This window comes from Ursus americanus, chromosome 1 (genome assembly GCF_024610735.1).
Source record: "Ursus americanus isolate L20-20 chromosome 1, mUrsAme1.1.p, whole genome shotgun sequence".
In the NCBI taxonomy this organism is placed as follows: Eukaryota; Metazoa; Chordata; class Mammalia; order Carnivora; family Ursidae; genus Ursus; species Ursus americanus.
The window spans coordinates 98,083,081-98,101,153 of record NC_142127.1 but is presented as its reverse complement, the minus strand read 5'-3'; the positions used below and the strand labels follow the sequence as shown (position 1 = coordinate 98,101,153).

At 42.9% G+C, this 18,073-nt stretch overlaps 1 protein-coding gene across 1 annotated transcript in view; it reads left to right on the top strand.

Annotated features, from left to right (window-relative positions):
• Window positions 1-18,073, top strand: part of DNER (delta/notch like EGF repeat containing) — a 300,909-nt gene that overhangs the window by 228,300 nt on the left and 54,536 nt on the right. The window contains exon 8 of the mRNA XM_087864128.1: window positions 9,859-10,083. Within this exon, the coding sequence (XP_087720254.1) occupies window positions 9,859-10,083 (225 nt within the window). The remainder of the gene's footprint in view (window positions 1-9,858; window positions 10,084-18,073) is intronic.

The following is an 18,073-nucleotide window of genomic DNA, read 5'->3' as shown; positions in this document are numbered from 1 at the left end:
TCCATTTTAATCCTTTAATCTTTCATCCTTCTCTAAACTTTCCCCTTGTTCCAGTGAGTTGTTTTAAATGTCTTGACTGCTGGCATTATTTCCATGTCTTTGCGTTTTTCTCTGGGGCTATTGTGTTTTCTATCCAGCATTTTCTAATGTCTATCATATGAAGTTTGTATGACTTGGAAGAAACCATTGCAAACAAGAAACGTCACTGTCTTCATCATTCTCTCTGCACCTTTTGACTAACATTATTAAATAATTCTTTATTTTCTGCCCTTCAAGTAGGATCGTAAATCCAAATATATTTGCTCATTAGGTTCCAGTTGGGACCACATATTATTTCTCCAGTGTAGTTGATCTATTAATCTTTTAGTCAGTTCGGAAACTTGCTAGTATTATTTTTGTTACTTACAGTACAATATTCCACAAAGCAGTATTCTGTTTGTTCTCCATGTTTTGGAGTCTGAATGTGTCCATGAATGTGGCTGAATCCAAGAATGTTAAATTTTGTTTTCCAGTCCTCTTGCCTTGGCCACCATAGCTAATTTGGTTTGCATCTTCTGCAAGAGGAATTTTCCGGAACATTTACCTTAAGAGATCATTATTGATAGATTGACTTGTCGAAGGTCTGAAAGAGTTACGTTAATAGAAAGCAAAACTTGGCCAAAGGCTATCTAAAATAATTGCTTTTAGAGTTATAACGTGATGCAGGAACAGAAAAAAGCCTAGAGGTTCCTAGGATTGAATGTGGAGTTTGAAATTCTTCGTATGTAGTGTGGGTCTATGTTGAGAGAAAGGGGAGAGGGAAGGAGGGAGAGGCAGAGGGGGAAACAGGACAATGAAAAATCTTGGTTCATTTTGAGAACGTTTCTTGGCAAGTTGAAATCCGTGCTGGCTCAGTCTCAGATGACCCCAGGGGCTTTTCTGCCTTGTGCCATAGGGTACCCTTCTCCCAGTGCTCACAGAACTGCCCTGCGCTCTGTAATTCACACAGAAGTGCACTGGAGAGTCATCTTTGCCTTAGCTTTGAGTCACAGACTTCTATATTTTTGCACAGGGAAATCAGACTCCTACAACACGACATCTGTTTGGGGGGTCACTTACATGTACTCATTTACAGATCTAGAAATTTGAGCATACTTCAATAGGTACCCAACTTCCCTGGGCTACAGTTTAGTTTTTGACACTCCGTTCAGGCAACATTCAAGCTTTCTGCGATCAGTATCACGTTTACAAGCCAGCTTTGAGTCCAAATTTCAAGAACTTACACATTCACACCCGCGTAACACGTATTATGGCAAGAGCCATAAACCAGCCAACATCTGGCCTTGATCAACAGATGGGGAGGCCAGGCCTTCATTGGTTGGCATCTTGGCTCCAAATCTGATATTTGGCTTATTTTAAAGATGACTTCTGGTTTTTTTAATAAGGAGTTGGTAGTTACATGTGATATGTTTATTCCTTAGAACTCAAGTTGTGTAATCGTATTTTTAAAATATCCTCCATGTGATACTGGAAATACTGAGAACCAGCGAGGCCCAGGGCATTTCATATGCACAGAGTTCAAAATGTATAATTGCTAAGGGAGCTCCATGTTCTAAAGCTATCTTAAATTAAAGAAGTCAGGATACCGATAGGTTTAATCTGGCCATAATTTCTTTTGCTAGCATGGCAACTTCAACTTTTCAAGTGCTTTGAGACAAACTCTTACAGGAGGCAGCCTAGCATGGGGCTTAAGAACACAGACTGGCGTCACACAGACCTCATTTTGACTCTTGCTTTTCTCACTTACCAATTGATGTCCCAGACTAGTTCTCTGATATCTAGTCTCTAAGCCTTCTTCTGTAAAAGGGGATAATAGTAGACTCTACCTGAGCCAGTGGTTGTGATAAATCAAAGCAATAGACGCCAATTTCTCAGTATAGTGTCTGGTATATAATAAGAACTCAGTATTTGCTATAACAACACGGATTCTTTTTCTTTTTCCTCTATTAGTGTAACTATTTGATTTATTTTTTTTTAAAGATTTTATTTATTTATTTGACAGAGAAAGACAGCCAGCGAGAGAGGGAACACAAGCAGGGGGAGTGGGAGAGGAAAAAGCAGGCTCCCAGCGGAGGAGCCTGATGTGGGGCTCGATCCCATAACGCTGGGATCACGCCCTGAGCCGAAGGCAGACGCTTAACTGCTATGCCGCCCAGGCGCCCCTGTGTAACTATTTGATTTATACAGCTGTCTTATCATGTCTATTTTTAACAAATGAGGAAGCTAAGACATCAAAGAAGAGCTAGTTATTTGATTGCACTGGCATGGTTTATCAATCAGAATTTGGTTCAGTTGCAAATAATAGACACCCCAAAAAACCGTAGCTTTATACCAAGTGAAGAAGTCAGCTAATATAGGGGCGCCTGGGTGACTCAATCGGTAAAGTGTCTGCCTTCAGCTCAGGTCATGATTCCAGGGTCCTGGGATCCAGCCCTGCTGGGGCTCCCTGCTCAGGAAGACTGCTCCTCCTTCTGCCTCTGCCCCTGCCCCCACTCATGCGCACGTGGGCAGGCATGCACTCTCTTTCTCTCTAATAAATAAAATTTTAAAAAAGAAGTCAGCTATGGGAAGTCCTCCAAATTTGTCTTTTTTTTCTCTTTTTTTCAATATTGTTTTGGGTTTTCTAGGTTCCTTGCATGTCGATATAAATTATACAGTCGCCTTGTCAATTTGTACAAAAAAAAAAAATTGTTCCTTCGGTTTATTCTCTTAGAGGAGACTACCCATATTTCACGATTAAATGTGAAGTTACCTGCAAATTTTTTGTTTATGCCCTGTCTGATGGAGGAAACGGCCTCTGTTTTAGTTCACAGGTAGTCCCCCCTCTCTAAAAAATAATGAATGGATATTGATTTTTGTCGAACGGTTTTCTCACGTCTATCGAAATGACTGACTCGTTTCATGTGCAAGTGTAAAGAATTTGTGTTCTGAGTCTTTGGGTGTAGTTTTATATTAATATTTATTAGGTCAAGAAGGTTCAATAGTGCTTTGAAATATTGTAGACATGATCTCATTCTGTCAATTTATTCTATCAGGTAATAAGAAAGAGGTCCTTCTCTGATGGGGTCCGTTTCTCCCCCTGGCAGTTTTTTCTTTCGTGTATTTGTAAGTTCTCTTATTAGGTGTGCCAGTGTATCATCGCCACACCAGCTTTCTTACTCTATTGTTCCCATCATGTATCTTCTCCCATCTTTTCACATCAATCTTTATGTCTTTTTATTTAAAATGTGTTTTTCTTAGAGAACATGTAATTTGGTCCACGTTGTTCAGTCTGAAAATCTCTGCATCGTTAGTCATTTATATTCAGTGCAATTATTGATAGGACTGGCTGCAGTTTGCTTTCTGTTCATCTCCCATGGTCTTTGTTTTGCTCTTCCTTTCCTTCCTTCTTTTGGGAAAACTGAATATTTAGAAAATTTTTTTCTCTTCAGTTGGCTTTTTAGTGATATCCTTGTTTTCTGCTGTTGTTTCGGTTCTTAATTTTTTGTTTTTATTTAGTGGTTGCTCTGGGCATGACAGTATCAAATGATAGTGTAATTCTATCAGTCCCCTCCCCCCTTATTCTTTGTTCTATTGTTGTCATGTATTTTCTATGTTATAATGTTATAATTCAGTGTTGTTAATTTTGCTTCAAATAACCGGTAGTTTAAGACGTGTATGAGTGGCTCAGTCAGTTGGGCATCTGACTCTTGATTTCGGCTCAGGCCAAGATCTCAGGGTGGTGAGATCGAGCCCTGCGTTGGGCTCCATGCTCAGCGGGGAGTCTGCCGGAGATTCTCTCTCCCTCTCCGTCTGGCCCTCCCCCCCCATTGCATACGCACTCTCCTAAATAAATAAATAAATAAATAAATAAAGTCTTTAAATAGCTAGTTGTTTTTAAAGAAAAAAAAGAACTTATCCCCAAATGTACCATTTTCAGTGCTCTTTATTTCCTCCTATAAACTTGAGTTTCCATCTATGTTATCATTTACATTCTGCTTTAATAACACTCCTTAATGTTTTTGTGGTAACGTAGACATGTTGGCAACAAATTCTCTTAGCTGTTCTTTATTAGAAAATGTCTTCATTTAGCCTCATTATTTAAAGTTATTTCCTCTGGAAATCGAGTTCTTAGAGATAGGCTTATTCTTTCAGTACCTTAGAGAGTAATTTTATTGTCCTTTGCCTCCATAGATCCTAATGAAAAGTTATCTGTAATTCTTCTCATTGTTCAATGTATGTATTTTGTCTTTTTCTTCTGGATACTTTTAATATTTTTTCCTAGTTTTTGGTGTTCAGTGTTTTGACTATGAGGTACTTGTTCCTTTTCTTTGAATTTATCCTTCCTGGGGTTCGCTGAGCACTACTGTCTATGGGTTATTTTCTACCAAATCAGGGGGAAAAAAGACAAAGCTCAGCCATCATATCTGTGGTCCAGACAGTAGAATGAATGAAGGGATAAAATAAAACAGGGCAAAGGGTGCATGCCAACTCTTTTTTAAGGAAGTTTCTCAGAAGCAACCTCAAGAGATTTCCATTTATATCCCATTACCCAGAATGTAGTCGTTTCCATCTGGCCTCAGAGGAGACCGGCAAATGTAGCCATTATTCTGTGCAGCTAAGTGACTAGATGTTCTAATCTCTGTGGTGAAAGCAGAGAAGGCAGATATCAGAGAGGACGGGCCCTTTCTGCTACACATAGCCAGCAAGTGACAGAGCTCTGACAGATCCTGGATTACCTGTTTTCACATTCTTGGCCCTTCTGCTACACCCCAGACGTCAAGTGTTATGGCAAAAAGTAGTGGTTGAAGCTTGGATTTGGGAGTCAGACTGCCTGCATTCAAACCCCATCCCTACTTTTTACTAGCTGTGTAATCTTGGGCAAGTTACTGGATCTTTCTGTGCCTCTGTTTACCCATCTGAAAAGGAAATAATAGTACTTAGCTCATAGAACCGAGACTAGGGTTAAATGAGTTAATATAGCCAAACCACTTGGAAAGGTGCCTGATATGGACAAATGTTTGCCATTAACAGACACTGTTTCAGCAGCTTGTCCTTTTTGGGCCTGTGTGGAAATGCTGCCAGAGATGCCCCTGCCTGTCACCTCTTCCCACCACTGCTTGCTCTGAGACCTCACCTCCATTTGTCAGCCTCGCTGGATGGCCTGATAGTTGTGCACGTGTTTAGAGAACAGTGTGTGAGCACCACCTGATTCCAAAACACTCCCCCTTAGATATCTCCCGGGACTCCACTCTCACAGATTCACGCATGTGTGAAATTTGATTACGTTCCGGAGACTGGCTGACAGGCCCGCCTCTCTCCCGTTGCCCTAACCACAAACTCTGGGTGTACAGGCAACCTAGAACTTCCCCAGAACCACTGCTTAAAGAAAGGAGCATCCAACATGTACTGAGCACCACCCGCCATCTTGTTTCATCCAACACAGCAGGGGGCAGCCTCATTTTATATGCAAGAAAATTAAAGCACAAAATGATTAAGTACTTTGCCCAAGGTCACACAGCTCGTAAGAAGATCCAAACTTCAATTTTCTGGCCCTTCTCTGTGTTATAAAACTTTGTCCCTTTCTGTCTCTGGAAGGTCATTTAAGAGGCGGCTATGGAAGATGTGAGTCATTTACAAAGGCTGTCCCGTTAATAAGAGGATAACAATCGCTTGGGTGATGGAAATAGAGAATTTGCTGGTCACAGCAGTCGTGTCTTAGCTCGGGCTTCCATGACAGAATACCATAGATGGTTGGCTTAAACAACAGACATTGATTTCTCATGGGAACAGAGGCTGAGAAATCTGAGATCGGGGTACCAGCACGGTCAGGTTCTAGTGAGGACTGTCTTCCAGACACTCACCTCAGGTATTAGCATCCACACCTATGAGTTTGATTCCCATCCATATGTGTCTGACCCCCAGTCCATGTCGTCTACTCATATCTCTCTCTTTCCTGAGCACCAGATCTGTATAGTTAACTGACTCTTGAACAACCGCAAAAGTACCTCAAGTCAACATGCGCAAAGCTGAGCTCATCATTCCGCACCGGGAATCTCTTCTTCTGTTGACCATTGTTGGTAACAACACCATCCACATTGTACCCCAGTCTGGAAAAACACAATTACAGCCGCTTTTTACTGAACATTGTTATTTGCCAGTCACCGTGCCAAATGTTTTCCAGAGTTTTTCATTTAAGCTTTGCAGAAACCATGTGCTGTTGGCATCATCACACCCATTCCATGAACGCAGAGACATAAGGTCAAGATGATTAAGGACTTGCTCAAGGTCTCGCGGTTGCTCGTGGGCAGAGACAGTATTCAAGCCCAGTTCCATTTGGTTCCAAAGCCCATGCTTCACATTAAGTCACACACAAAAGGCACACACACAGGGCCCACAGACGTGTTTTAGTTACCAGAGAAATGACTTATCAACATTTGAAACTAGGAGGGGTTCAAACAAGAATCTAGATTTCAGATATTTCTTGAAAATTCAGAAGATCTGGCAACGGGATCCACCTTCCAAATGGCAGCAATGGGCTGCGGGTGAGTGGCGGCCCCCCCTTTGGAATGTACTTGGGGGCGCACATTCTCCAGTCTGGCATCGTCCCCACCAGTCCCTGCTGTTTTACCACAGGCCCACTGCCGTCATCAGCGCTGCCTGCCTGACTCCTGCTGGCATTTGAGTTTGGGGCTCCTGTTACCTTGGTGTCCCTAGGCTCTCCCCTCCGTTTCATTCTTCCGCCATCTAATTGGCCCCTGAACTGACACTGTTGCTTGTGAAATCGTGTACTGTCTCTCTCACATTCTGCATCCCCAGTGCTACAAATTGTTCCTCCTAACCTCTCACCCCAATTAAGCTAGTAAACACCTGCTTTCCAGCTTCTAGTCTTGATCGCCGCTAATTCACTCTCCACACTGCTTGCAATTAGGGATATCAAAAAACCAGGAATAGATGATATCCAGAAGCTTCACAATGAAATGGAGACTCCTTATGGAGGCATGCCAGACAGTCCATGATCTGGCCTCTGACCAGGGGCCTCATTTATGTTCACTTTCCACCCTCTCCTTGACCTTATGGAAATATGGGCTCCCCCCAGTCATGACCCTTCACATCTCTTTGCATATTTACTCATCTTTCTCTCTACTTGGAATATTCTATGTGGATTATGTGAATATTTGTAAGGGAGTCTGTCAACATGAAACTAGAGTGATTGCCTTCCTAAAATTTGTAATTTTTAAAATTTTGACTTGATTGATGGGTCTTCTGTTTCTTTTTCCGTTCAGATACAAACAGGATAGAAACATGATTTCCGGTTATGTTTCTCCACCGTAACACCTTAACTGGCCCATCACTGACCTCTCTTCTGGGCTGTGTTGCAGAGTAGCGAGAGCTTGGGCTTAGTGTCCCAGCTCTGCCATCCACTAGCTACGTTGACTTCCACAGGCTACTTTATGTTTCTGGGTCACCATGGTCTCATCTGTTAAGTAGAGCTACTAAGGGTACTTTTATCACACAATTACAGTGGGGTTCAGAGAAATAATGCATGGAAAGGCTTAGACCCATCTGGTGCACACCAGCCCCAGGGGATGTCCACTATTGTTGTTATTGTTACCATTCTTATTTAATTCATTTGTTCAGCATTGAATCAGGAGGTCTTTCAGGAATTTTGCTATGTATCTTTTTAGAACCCACAACGACTTTATGAAGAAAATAATTTCAGCTCTTTCCAGCAGATTAGAGAGGTCAGGCTTGCCTTGGTCACTGTTTGTCCCATGGTATAAGTATTTAAGTATCTCCTTTTTCAGTCAGGGTAGAATGGAGTGCGTCTCGTGAAAGATGGAATTATATTCCACTCTAGGCCATGAAGGGATTCTTTGGAGAATTCAAGTGTTATTAAAACTGATGTGGGACATTTTTAGTACGATTTCTAAAATTTAAAAACTACTGGAACTTTATAAAATGTTGAATAGTATTGGATCTTGAAAAGGTTTTCTATTTCTGTATGGAAAAATACCAAGCTGATTATGCCAATTTATGAGGGATGCTTCAGATAATTAAGTCTGGGAGCTATTTTTGTTTGTTTTATATATTCACTATGCCCTTAACAGTAACAACAGAGATTGCTAATACTGCCAGGAGTTCTGTGTGAAGATGGGCAAATACCAACTTAAATATAGACAAGAAGGGGCTCCTGGGTGGCTCAGTTGGTTAAGCGTCTGCCTTCAGCTCAGGTCATGAGCCCCGTGTCCTGGGATCGAGCCCCGCATCGGGCTCCCTGCTCAGCGGAGAGTCTACTTCTTCCCACTCCCTCTACCCGCCTCAGCCCCCACTCGTGCTTTCTCTCATGCGCTTGCCCTCTCTCTCTCTCAAATAAATAAATAAAATCTTTAAAAAATGTAGACAAGAAAAGTTGAAGAGAATATTGGAATAAAAGCTATTAGTAAAATTATTTAACTTTATTTCACAAATTTGAACCATCTTCATTTAATGTTCAAGCTGCTCTTATCCTGTGAAAACACTGGGTTTTACTAAAACATTTGAAATCCCTACACGGATATACAAACCTACAGACCCACATATATGTACGTACACTTTTTAAAATTGAGAAATACTGAAACACATATACAGAAAAAATAAAAATCCTCTACACAATTAACACATTAAATATTTTTAAAAAATTTAATGCTTTACTGAGGTATAATTTAGATATAAATTTCATTCATTTTAGGTACATAACTCAGTGCATTTTAGTAAATGTATCACCACAATGCAATGTTAGACCATTTACATCGACCCTAAAGACTGTTCATGGCCATTCGAGGTCAGTCCCTCTTCCTACCCAGCCCTATTTTCTATATCTATAGGTTTGCTTTTTCTGGACCTTTCTTATAAGTGGACTCACACAACATGTGCCATTTTTAACCGTTTTCTTTCAGCTAGCGTAATTTTTTGAGGTGCATCCACGCTGTAGCACGGGTCAGAACTTAGCTCCCTTTTATTGCTGGGCGGTATTCCATTATATGGACACACCATAGCTTGTTTATCCATTACAGTCACCAACGTAAAAAAGTATATATTCAAGAAACGGCTGACAGTGGCTCTTCTAGAGAGAAGAATGGGGTGTATGGGATATGGGTGGGAGATCTTTTCACTGTCTACTACTTAAATGGGTTTACTTTTTTAAATTCAGGATTCTGTCTTTTTTGAAGCAAAGGTAAGGAACACCTTTCCCCCAGCAATATGGATAAAATGAGAGGACAAAGCCCTCCACTGACCCCAATCCCACCTTCCTGAATCACCATGAATTTATTTTTGGCATCTTTCTAGACTACATACACAGACATACATGTGCACACATACACCTATAAATATATTCATGTCCTTGGATGTCTGTACATCGAAGTGGTCGTATATCTTACATTGCAACAAATTGGAAGCTCGGGCCTTACTATTTTAACTTCCGGTTCCCAAAGCTAAGAAGACCTGCCTTCCCCATATCGTTGGGTTGTCTGTATCTGGAAACTTACATGAATTAATCACTTCACAATGGGGAACATTTAAGAATGGACCCAGTTTATTTATTTTTTAAAGATTTTATTTATTTATTTGAGAGAGAGGAGGGGAGAGCACAGAGGGAGAGGGTGAAACCGACTCCCTGCTGAGCAGAGAGCCCAACATGGGGCTCGATCCCAGGATCCCGAGATCATGACCTGAGCTGCAGGCAGCCACTTAATCCACTGAGCCACCCAGTCGCCCCATGGACCCAGTTTATGAGCTAGGATGTGTGAACACGGTTTCATTTGTTTTACCCGTCCCTCTGGCTGTGTTTTCTGGCAGGTTACTTCGGCGCGGCCTGCGAAGAGAAGGTGGACCCGTGCGCCTCGTTGCCGTGTCAGAACAACGGGACGTGCCACGCGGACGGCGTGTACTTCAGCTGCAGCTGCAGCGCGGGCTTCACGGGGCCGGCGTGCGCCCAGCTCGTGGACTTCTGCGCGCTCAGCCCCTGCGCGCATGGCACCTGCCACAGCGTGGGCACCAGCTACAAATGTCTCTGTGACCCAGGTTGGTACCGTCATGGGACGCAAATCCTTGGGCCCTCCAGGGTCAGACTTTGACCTTGTCTTTTGCATCTGGGCAGATGTTGACTCGCGGAATGTGTTCACTTGTCCATAGACGTGCACGCCACTCATTTATGACGTGCTTTCTCTTTAGACTTACTCTTGGCAGGGTTTTAAAAACACCCTTTCCCCTCTCCGTGAGCAGGTCACAGTCATTATGAAAAAATAGGAAAAATACAAGTAAGCAAAATAAGAAAATTAAAAACAGGCTTAATCTCTGAACAGCTGAATTATTTTTTAACGATTTACTAGAGGTCATTCCAGAGTTTTACTGGATTGCGTATCTTTTAATACTGTGTTCTTAGGTTAATGGAGTATGTTTTCCTATTTTAATGGGCATGAAAAAGCAAGATGCAATCCGTTTAGAATGTTCTCATCTATTAAAATTCTTACTGTGTGTACTGTATGTATTATCGGACCTGTGACGACCTCTGCAAATGTTCAGAAGTTCCATCATTTATTTTCCAAAGGTCTTCTGCATTGTACTGATTTTTTTTATTGTGTAAATTTTGAGACTCAGAAGTCACAATGATTCCCAGTCAAAATTTGTGTCTGCACAACCTACCTGTGTGGTCCTGAAAAGAACGCACATAGGTGACTCTCTGGTGGCTTCTGTTCTGCCTACGTCTCTCCATACTTGCACAAGCTAGCTAATCAGAATGGGTTGAAGCGCGATTCCTCACACGTGTGCCTGACCCGTCCATGTGGAGGCCAGTTCCCTGGTTTTGCTGGAGTCCTGGTTCTGCTCGTGCAGTTCCTTCCACACGGATGCCTGCTCCTCTGTCACCCCGTTTCACCTGCAGACTTCTCCTTCTGGGCCCAAAACGCTTTCTTCCCTCTGAATTCCAGCAGTCACCCTCCATATCACTAGCCTGGTCTTTAAAACATTATATTAATTGTCTTTCTCCCCACTGGGGATAGAGGAAGTATATTTTATTAGTAACCTTCGTGTAGCCATAATAGCTCCAAACCACCACAGTGAGCACGAATCTTTCTAGGTTTCGAGCTGGGTGCGTCACATCTCTGGTCCTTTCAGTGCCCTCCCTGCAAGCTAGATATTGCCGAGCCACATTTATGAATTGTGTCATACTTTAGTCATGTGCCTGTGGCCACACAGCCAGGAGGGGGCTGAAAGCAGATGCCAACCCAGGTGCCGTGGTTCTACTGCCCAGAACTTTGAAGGGCATACTCATGAATCAATGAAGGAGTTAGTAGGAAATGCAACCAAGCATTGAGGAGTGTTGAAAAACCTTTTCATGTAGACTCTTAATTCTCTGTTTTTCTAAGCAATCATGGGATTGACATTTTATAAGATGGTATTTTATACATATATATGATATATATATGAGAAATATATATATATGAGAATATATATATATATATATATATATATATATATATATATATATATGAGAAATATATACATAGAGAGAGGGGCGCCTGGGTGGCTCAATCAGTTAAGCATCTGACTCTTGATTTCAGCTCAGCTCAGATCTCAGGGTTGTGAGATCGAGGCCCATGTCAGGCTCTGTGCTCAGCGTAGAGTCTGCTTGTCCTCTCCTTCTGCCCAGCCCTCTACCCATGCTCTCACTCTCTCTCAAATAAATAATAAATAAATAACATCTAAAAAAAAAATTATTTATGAAGAGAGAAAGAGAAAACTATTGAAAAAGATTGATTTTGAGGAACGGCTCATGTAATTGTGAGAACGGGCAAGTTCTCAATCTATAGTGCAAGGTGGCAGGCTGGAACTCAGGCAGGGTTTCCTTGTTGCAGTTTTGAGCCTGAATTCCTTCTAAAGAAAGCTCACTCTTTCGCTCTTAGGCCTTCAACTGCTTGGATGAGGCCCACCCACATTATGGACAGTAATCATTTTACTCAAAGCCTACTGCTTTAAAAATTAATCCCACCTAAAAAGTACCTTCACAGCAACACCTAAACCAGCGTTTGACAACATATTTGGGTGCTGTGGCTTGGCCAAGTTAACACATGAAGTTAACGCTCACAGTACCATCTTTGGGTTTCCCATTAAACCCTGAGGTGAAGAAATTTCTCCACCCCTCCATCTGCCATGAGATACTTTCCTGTGCTTACCCCCGCTGTCTCCTGTCAGAGCCACTGTGGAAATGGGCATGGCTTCCGCACCGGAAGCCAGTTCTCCTCCATGTGCCGGGCAGTGTGCGTGCCGGGGAGCTGGGTGTGCTCTGGAGGAGGCAGCGCGGGGCTGTACCCTTGCCTGGTGGGCACGCAAAGCACCCAGACCACTGTGTTTGCGAATGAAGCCAGCTGCGGTGGTGCTGGGGAGAACAGGGCCTCCCTCACGTTGTGACTCACGGGGGGCGCTGTGCGTGTCCTAAGGCACGGCGGCATCTCCGCCCCCGCCCGCTCCCGGCAGCCACCGGAAGCAAACTCATTCTGTCAGGAACTTCCTTCCGACCGCGTTCCCAGACTCCTGGGAGCTCTGCTTCCGCCAGTGAAGCCCCACCCGAAGAAAAACAACTCTCACACGGCCAGAAGAGAGCTTTGTTTTGTCCTCCTCTTCTCTTCAGATTTCCTTTCTTAATCGTTATTAACTTTTTCTTTCTATTCGGTTAGCTAATTTTTAAAACTTCAAATGGAATGTAGATATTTAAAGGTAAACATTACTTTGTGTGGCTATTATGAAAATGTTGTTTAATACGAGTTTATCAACAGGTAAGAACAGGTTTACATGGGTCCTACATAGAAAATGTATTTCCTACTCTTTCTCTTTCCACACTGGGAGGTGAGAACCGATCTGTGAGATTCCTCCCATTGACTGTTACCATGGGAAACTTACAGGACTTCTCTGGACCTCAGCTTTTGTATTTTTATGAGGAACATCTTAGATGCCTGTCAATTCAATGGCAGTTGGTGTCTCAGCCTAGACGGGGACAAGTTGCTGACCGTGGTCTGCTGTGTATGAGAGCGTTAAATATGGCATGTGGCACGTTTCCTGGCATGGAGTAGTGAGAGCTGTTGCCTTTTCTTTCCATCCATGGACATTCCAGCATTTCTTTCTTTCTTTCTTTTCTTTCTTTCTTTCTTTCTTTCTTTCTTTCTTTCTTTCTTTCTTCTCTTTCTTTCTTTAAGAGAGAGAGAGAGAGCACGAGTGGGGTGGGGGTGGGCAGAGAGAGAGAAGCAGACTCCCCTGCTCAGCGGGAAGCCGATGTGGGACTTGATCCCAGGACTATGGGAACATGACCTGAGCGGAAGGCAGCTGCTTAACCGATTGAGCCACCCAGGTGCCCCCCCCCCCGCATTTCTTATCAAGCTGAAGAAGGGTAACGTATCTCCTGTTTCAATACCACTTTCTTCTCATGCTGGTCTCTACTCAAACTTCATTCCTGGCTAGCTGGAGCATTTAGCTTGGTAACAGTTAAATGTCCAGCCACTAAGCATCCTTGAAAAGCCTGAAGAAACACGTATTCCCTTCCATGTTTCCTTCATTTCTTAGGTGGTCTCTCCCCGGGGCAGAGCCTAGGAGTTCTGTCAGAGTTCTCTCATCGAACTGGGGAGATAAAATTGCTTTCAGAGGGGTTGTTTCCTCAGATCATTAGGTGACATTGTGTGAAATAAAAAAGGCATCTTAACATCTGGGAAGAATTTACATTTTAAGAGGTGAAAATGACAATTCTCTGAATATGAAAATTTTAGTCTTAATCTTTTGGAGCATGTAATTGCTTTACCGCTAGTTTGCAGAATAGAAGAATCTCACGAGAGTAGGTGAAATTGGGCGTCTAGCTGAAGAGCGGCAAGCCTGCTCATCTTTACAGAGAGCAAACCGATCCCATTTCATAAAATGACAGCAGATTGAAATCATGTCAGGTTGATAATTAGTTCCCATCTGACAAAATGCCATTTGGATGACTGCAAATCAGATTAGCCAGGTGCTTTATTTTCAAACCTCATTTTTAGCTTATCAGGCTAGGGATTTCTGATGGGATTTTAATATTAAATAATAAAATGTCAGCACTGAGTAATCACTGAAATATTATCTTTCAGTGACAGTGTTAAGTGATAGGCCACAAATACTCCAAAAAAAAAAAAAAAAAGGCAAATTGAAATCTCCCCAAGACTAGAGAACGTGAGAACTTGGAGCCCTGTAAGCATTGTAGGGGGGAGTGCCAGGGTGCGAGGAACTTGTCAGGGGTTTGGGGGGCACGCTCGCAGGTGGGAGCCATGGTGTTTCACGTGCTCTCAGTACAATGGTAGCATCTGTAGATGCCATTTGGATGATGACCGATACTGGAAGGAATCCCTGGTTGGAGATGGTTTGCCTGAGTTCACTGGTCTTGGCTCCTGCCTAATGCAATTGAATCGTTACTCTGACCTTGTTTGTTGAATTGAATTAACTATGCCATTATAGAATGTGTCTTGAGTTACTATTTAAAGGATTTAAAATATAAGGCATCAAGATTTTTACGTGGCTATACAAATATCAGGTTTTGTCTTTGTGAATAACCAACGAGACCTGGGGCAAGTCGCCAATCATGTGTCTCTGCTGATTCTTCTCCACCAGAGGGTCGCTAACTCATTTAGATCATCCAGACTATAAAAGAAAGAAAGTTTAGCCTCTTTTCCAAGTAACTTTTTTTAAAGGAAACTATGGGAATCAGGTACTTTTTACACACGCCGTACATGTGGGCTGCCCCTCTGGTCTCTGTGACCTGAAAGGCGGCTGGCATTGCTTCCTTTGAACTCAGACTTTGCAATATCAGCACTCTGATAGTGTCTTCTGGAAACACAATCTAAGATAAGACTTACTGCTTTGGATTTCAATAGCCATTCAACAGCCATAAAGAAAAAAGCACACCTACAAGATATGAAGACGTTTAGCTTGCTAATGAGTACTTAATTGCATTTAGATTCTTGGATAAGGACAGTGGACAACTTTCATCTTTTATGAACCAGGAAACTTTTTTTTACTAGGTTCACTAAGATGGAGATAATTCTTGTGTTTAACAAGCTCTAAGGGGTTTCTGATCGATATATCACAGTAGCCCTAAGAGTTATAGATTGTATACAATATATCGTCTCCTTTCCCCACATCCCAACCCTGTTACTATGCCCTTCTTTTGTTATATTTCAAAATATGTTATCTCCCCTCACCACCGGGATCCCAAATAGAGTCCTGAGTACCTAGTTAACAGCCGTAGGAATTCTTCATGATCTGTACTGTACCTAAGAAAGAAATTTAAATCTCTACATGGACATCATGATGACAGTAAGAACACTGACATATGGGAGCTTGTTGGACAATTACACGTAGGCCTTGGAGGTGTTAGGAGCTGGCCTGGTGCTCTCAGCTGGGCCACTGTGTCTCCTTTTGGACACAGGGACATAAACAATCCCACAGAAACTGACATCAGATATGGTCACTCCTAGACCATGATAAAGTGAGACAAACAAGACCATTTCATAATTCTAGATACAGACAAAAGCAAGGTCACCATGCAACCCACACAATACCACACTTCCCCTTCTCTCACAAATAAATTGAGGGCCAGCTGCTTCTTTACCAGTTGGAGCTTTAGCCTTGAGCTAGCTTGCCCTTGCTGTAGATCGGATTTATTGAGATACTCAAGCCTAGAGCTGCTCCTGCTTTCTGACGCCCACTCTAGAATGAATCCTTCCCAGATCATCCGACTGGAGTTCAAAACCTGGCAGTAGCATCTAACCCCCCTTTTTACTGAGACATCTCCTGGTTCCCAGGATGTGCGTTCTCCCTTGCTGCCAAGAGTGATGAACCCAACTTGTTCAGCTATAGGTGTATTCCTGGTAGCCTTTAGTTGGAGAGCAGTGACTGGACTTAACTGATTGAAATGTTCAAAATATTGAAAGTTCAATCAATTGAGTTAACAATAGCCCAGTCAGAATTTCCAACGAGTTAGACAGGGAAATACTGTGGATTTATACATGGGGGAAGGATGCTATGGAACCAAAGTCCTGGGTGAGGGTCGGAGGGGGAGGAGAGGGGACGTTCAGAGATCCGTAGATGCAGTTGGTTGCAGAATAAGGTGCCTTGTGTGCAGTAATGAGCGGTAAGGCTGAAATGCTCGCTGGGGCACACTGGGGAGACTGGATGCTGAGTTTGCAAAATGAAGACTTGGGGACAGTTTGTACTGTATGTGAACTGGTCTGTGTTTTAGAAAGATTATTCTGATAGAATTGGGAGATTTCTAGGGAGAATGAGTGATTCTAGGAAGAATGGGGAAGAAAGATTATTCTGGTAGAATTAGATATTACAGGTAGATAGACTTTCGGTCGAGAAGAGATGGTAAGTAAGACAGTAGAGGAGCCAGGAAGCTCAGGCAGATAGAAGTGAGGGCTTGAACTTGTGGCAGTGGGAATGAAAGGTTGGACCTAAAATCTGATCTACAGGTGGAATCATCAGAGTTGTCAGCTGAATGCAGGGAGCAAAGGTCAGAATGGAGCCGAAGGTACCTCTCCAGCTTTAACTTGGGAAACTTGGAGAAACAGGAGAATGTGCAGAAGGAGCCTTAAGCCTCCTGACCATAGGATGTGGAGGAGTCTGCCCAGCGGAGTCCACAGCTGCTACCACGGCCATACTCATCTCCATTTTGTTTTTGCTCTAATTTTGGGGGCATTTGGGGAGAATTAGTGATATTTGACTTCTTTAGGCTAGTGACCTGAGGGATTAATAGAAGGGGAGAAAGGACACCGGTAATGAGTGAAGGACACTTGCTGGTGGAGCATATGGAATTTTTATGAGATTCTTGACATTAAAAATCTACTCATAAGGCTGCTTTTCAACCTCACTTTGAAGAGCTAATCCGTACGTATGAAAGTGTTGAAGAACCGGCCTTTAATTATAGAGGATTTCTGTTCCTTCTGCTCCCACCGCTCCGCTTAAAATTCAAGGAGTTGAGAGCTCATTCGTGGCTGAACTATTGTTGAAAAGGAATGAGATTTACCTACTCGCTGGAGGTTTTAGAATAGTCTGTGAAGACAGCAGAAAGCGTTTGACGTCATCTTACCTGGAATGCAGGCCGGGAACGAGCTGATAATAGCTTGCGTCACTAAGCCGTGCATTTCTGAGGATGTGAAACGCTGCCGGCACACAATTGCAAGAGCTTCTCATGAAGTTCATGGCCGTGAAGGTCCGATGGGGACATATTTGAAGCTCTTTCATAACTAAGCCATTGACTCCTATTTTGTTTTGTGGTTGGGAGTTAATTACCATCCAATCGGTAACATTTTTCGGCTAGCTGAGAGTCTGGGCATCTGGAATTGAGGACAGAAAGTCAGCATCCTTGCCTCTCTTCCCAGCTGTGATAGAAAGGGGCCCAGCTGAGAGTTGAGCAGAGCCCAATTCAAGTCTCAGCTTTGTCATTGAGCAGCTGTGCAATTGGCCTCTGGCAGCCTTAGTTTCCTCTTCTATGGATTGGGGATAAACCATAAAGCTCAAATGAGGTGATGCATACGGTCTTGTAACTTTGAAATCTATAAAACCACGAAGCAGTTGTGCAAATGTCAGCTATGCCTTTACCTGGGGAGGATGGGTGAGGAATGATTAAATCTGTGCCCACGTTCTTTTCATATGACGTTCAAGGCTAGAGTTGGAGTAGAGGTGGGATCCGTCTTCATGGCCATAGTGGGTACAGGCCCATCTGCTTACAGGATTAAGTGATTGCTTGCTGCCTGGGCTCTCGGTGCCTTCAGTGATAAATATTTAAGTGTCCGGTGCTGGGCAGAGCTCTTTAAGTGGAATGGCTACTCAGATCCTCACTGTCCTTAAGTAGTGGGACCATGGTTGTTGCCATTTCTGGGCCCAAGACTACAGAGCTAGTTAAGGTTGAAGCCAGGATGGAACCCCAAGCATTTGGCATCCAGAGCCTCTGTTATCTCAAAGTAACAGGAAATGGGGTCAAACTGTGGCTTTGACTCACTAG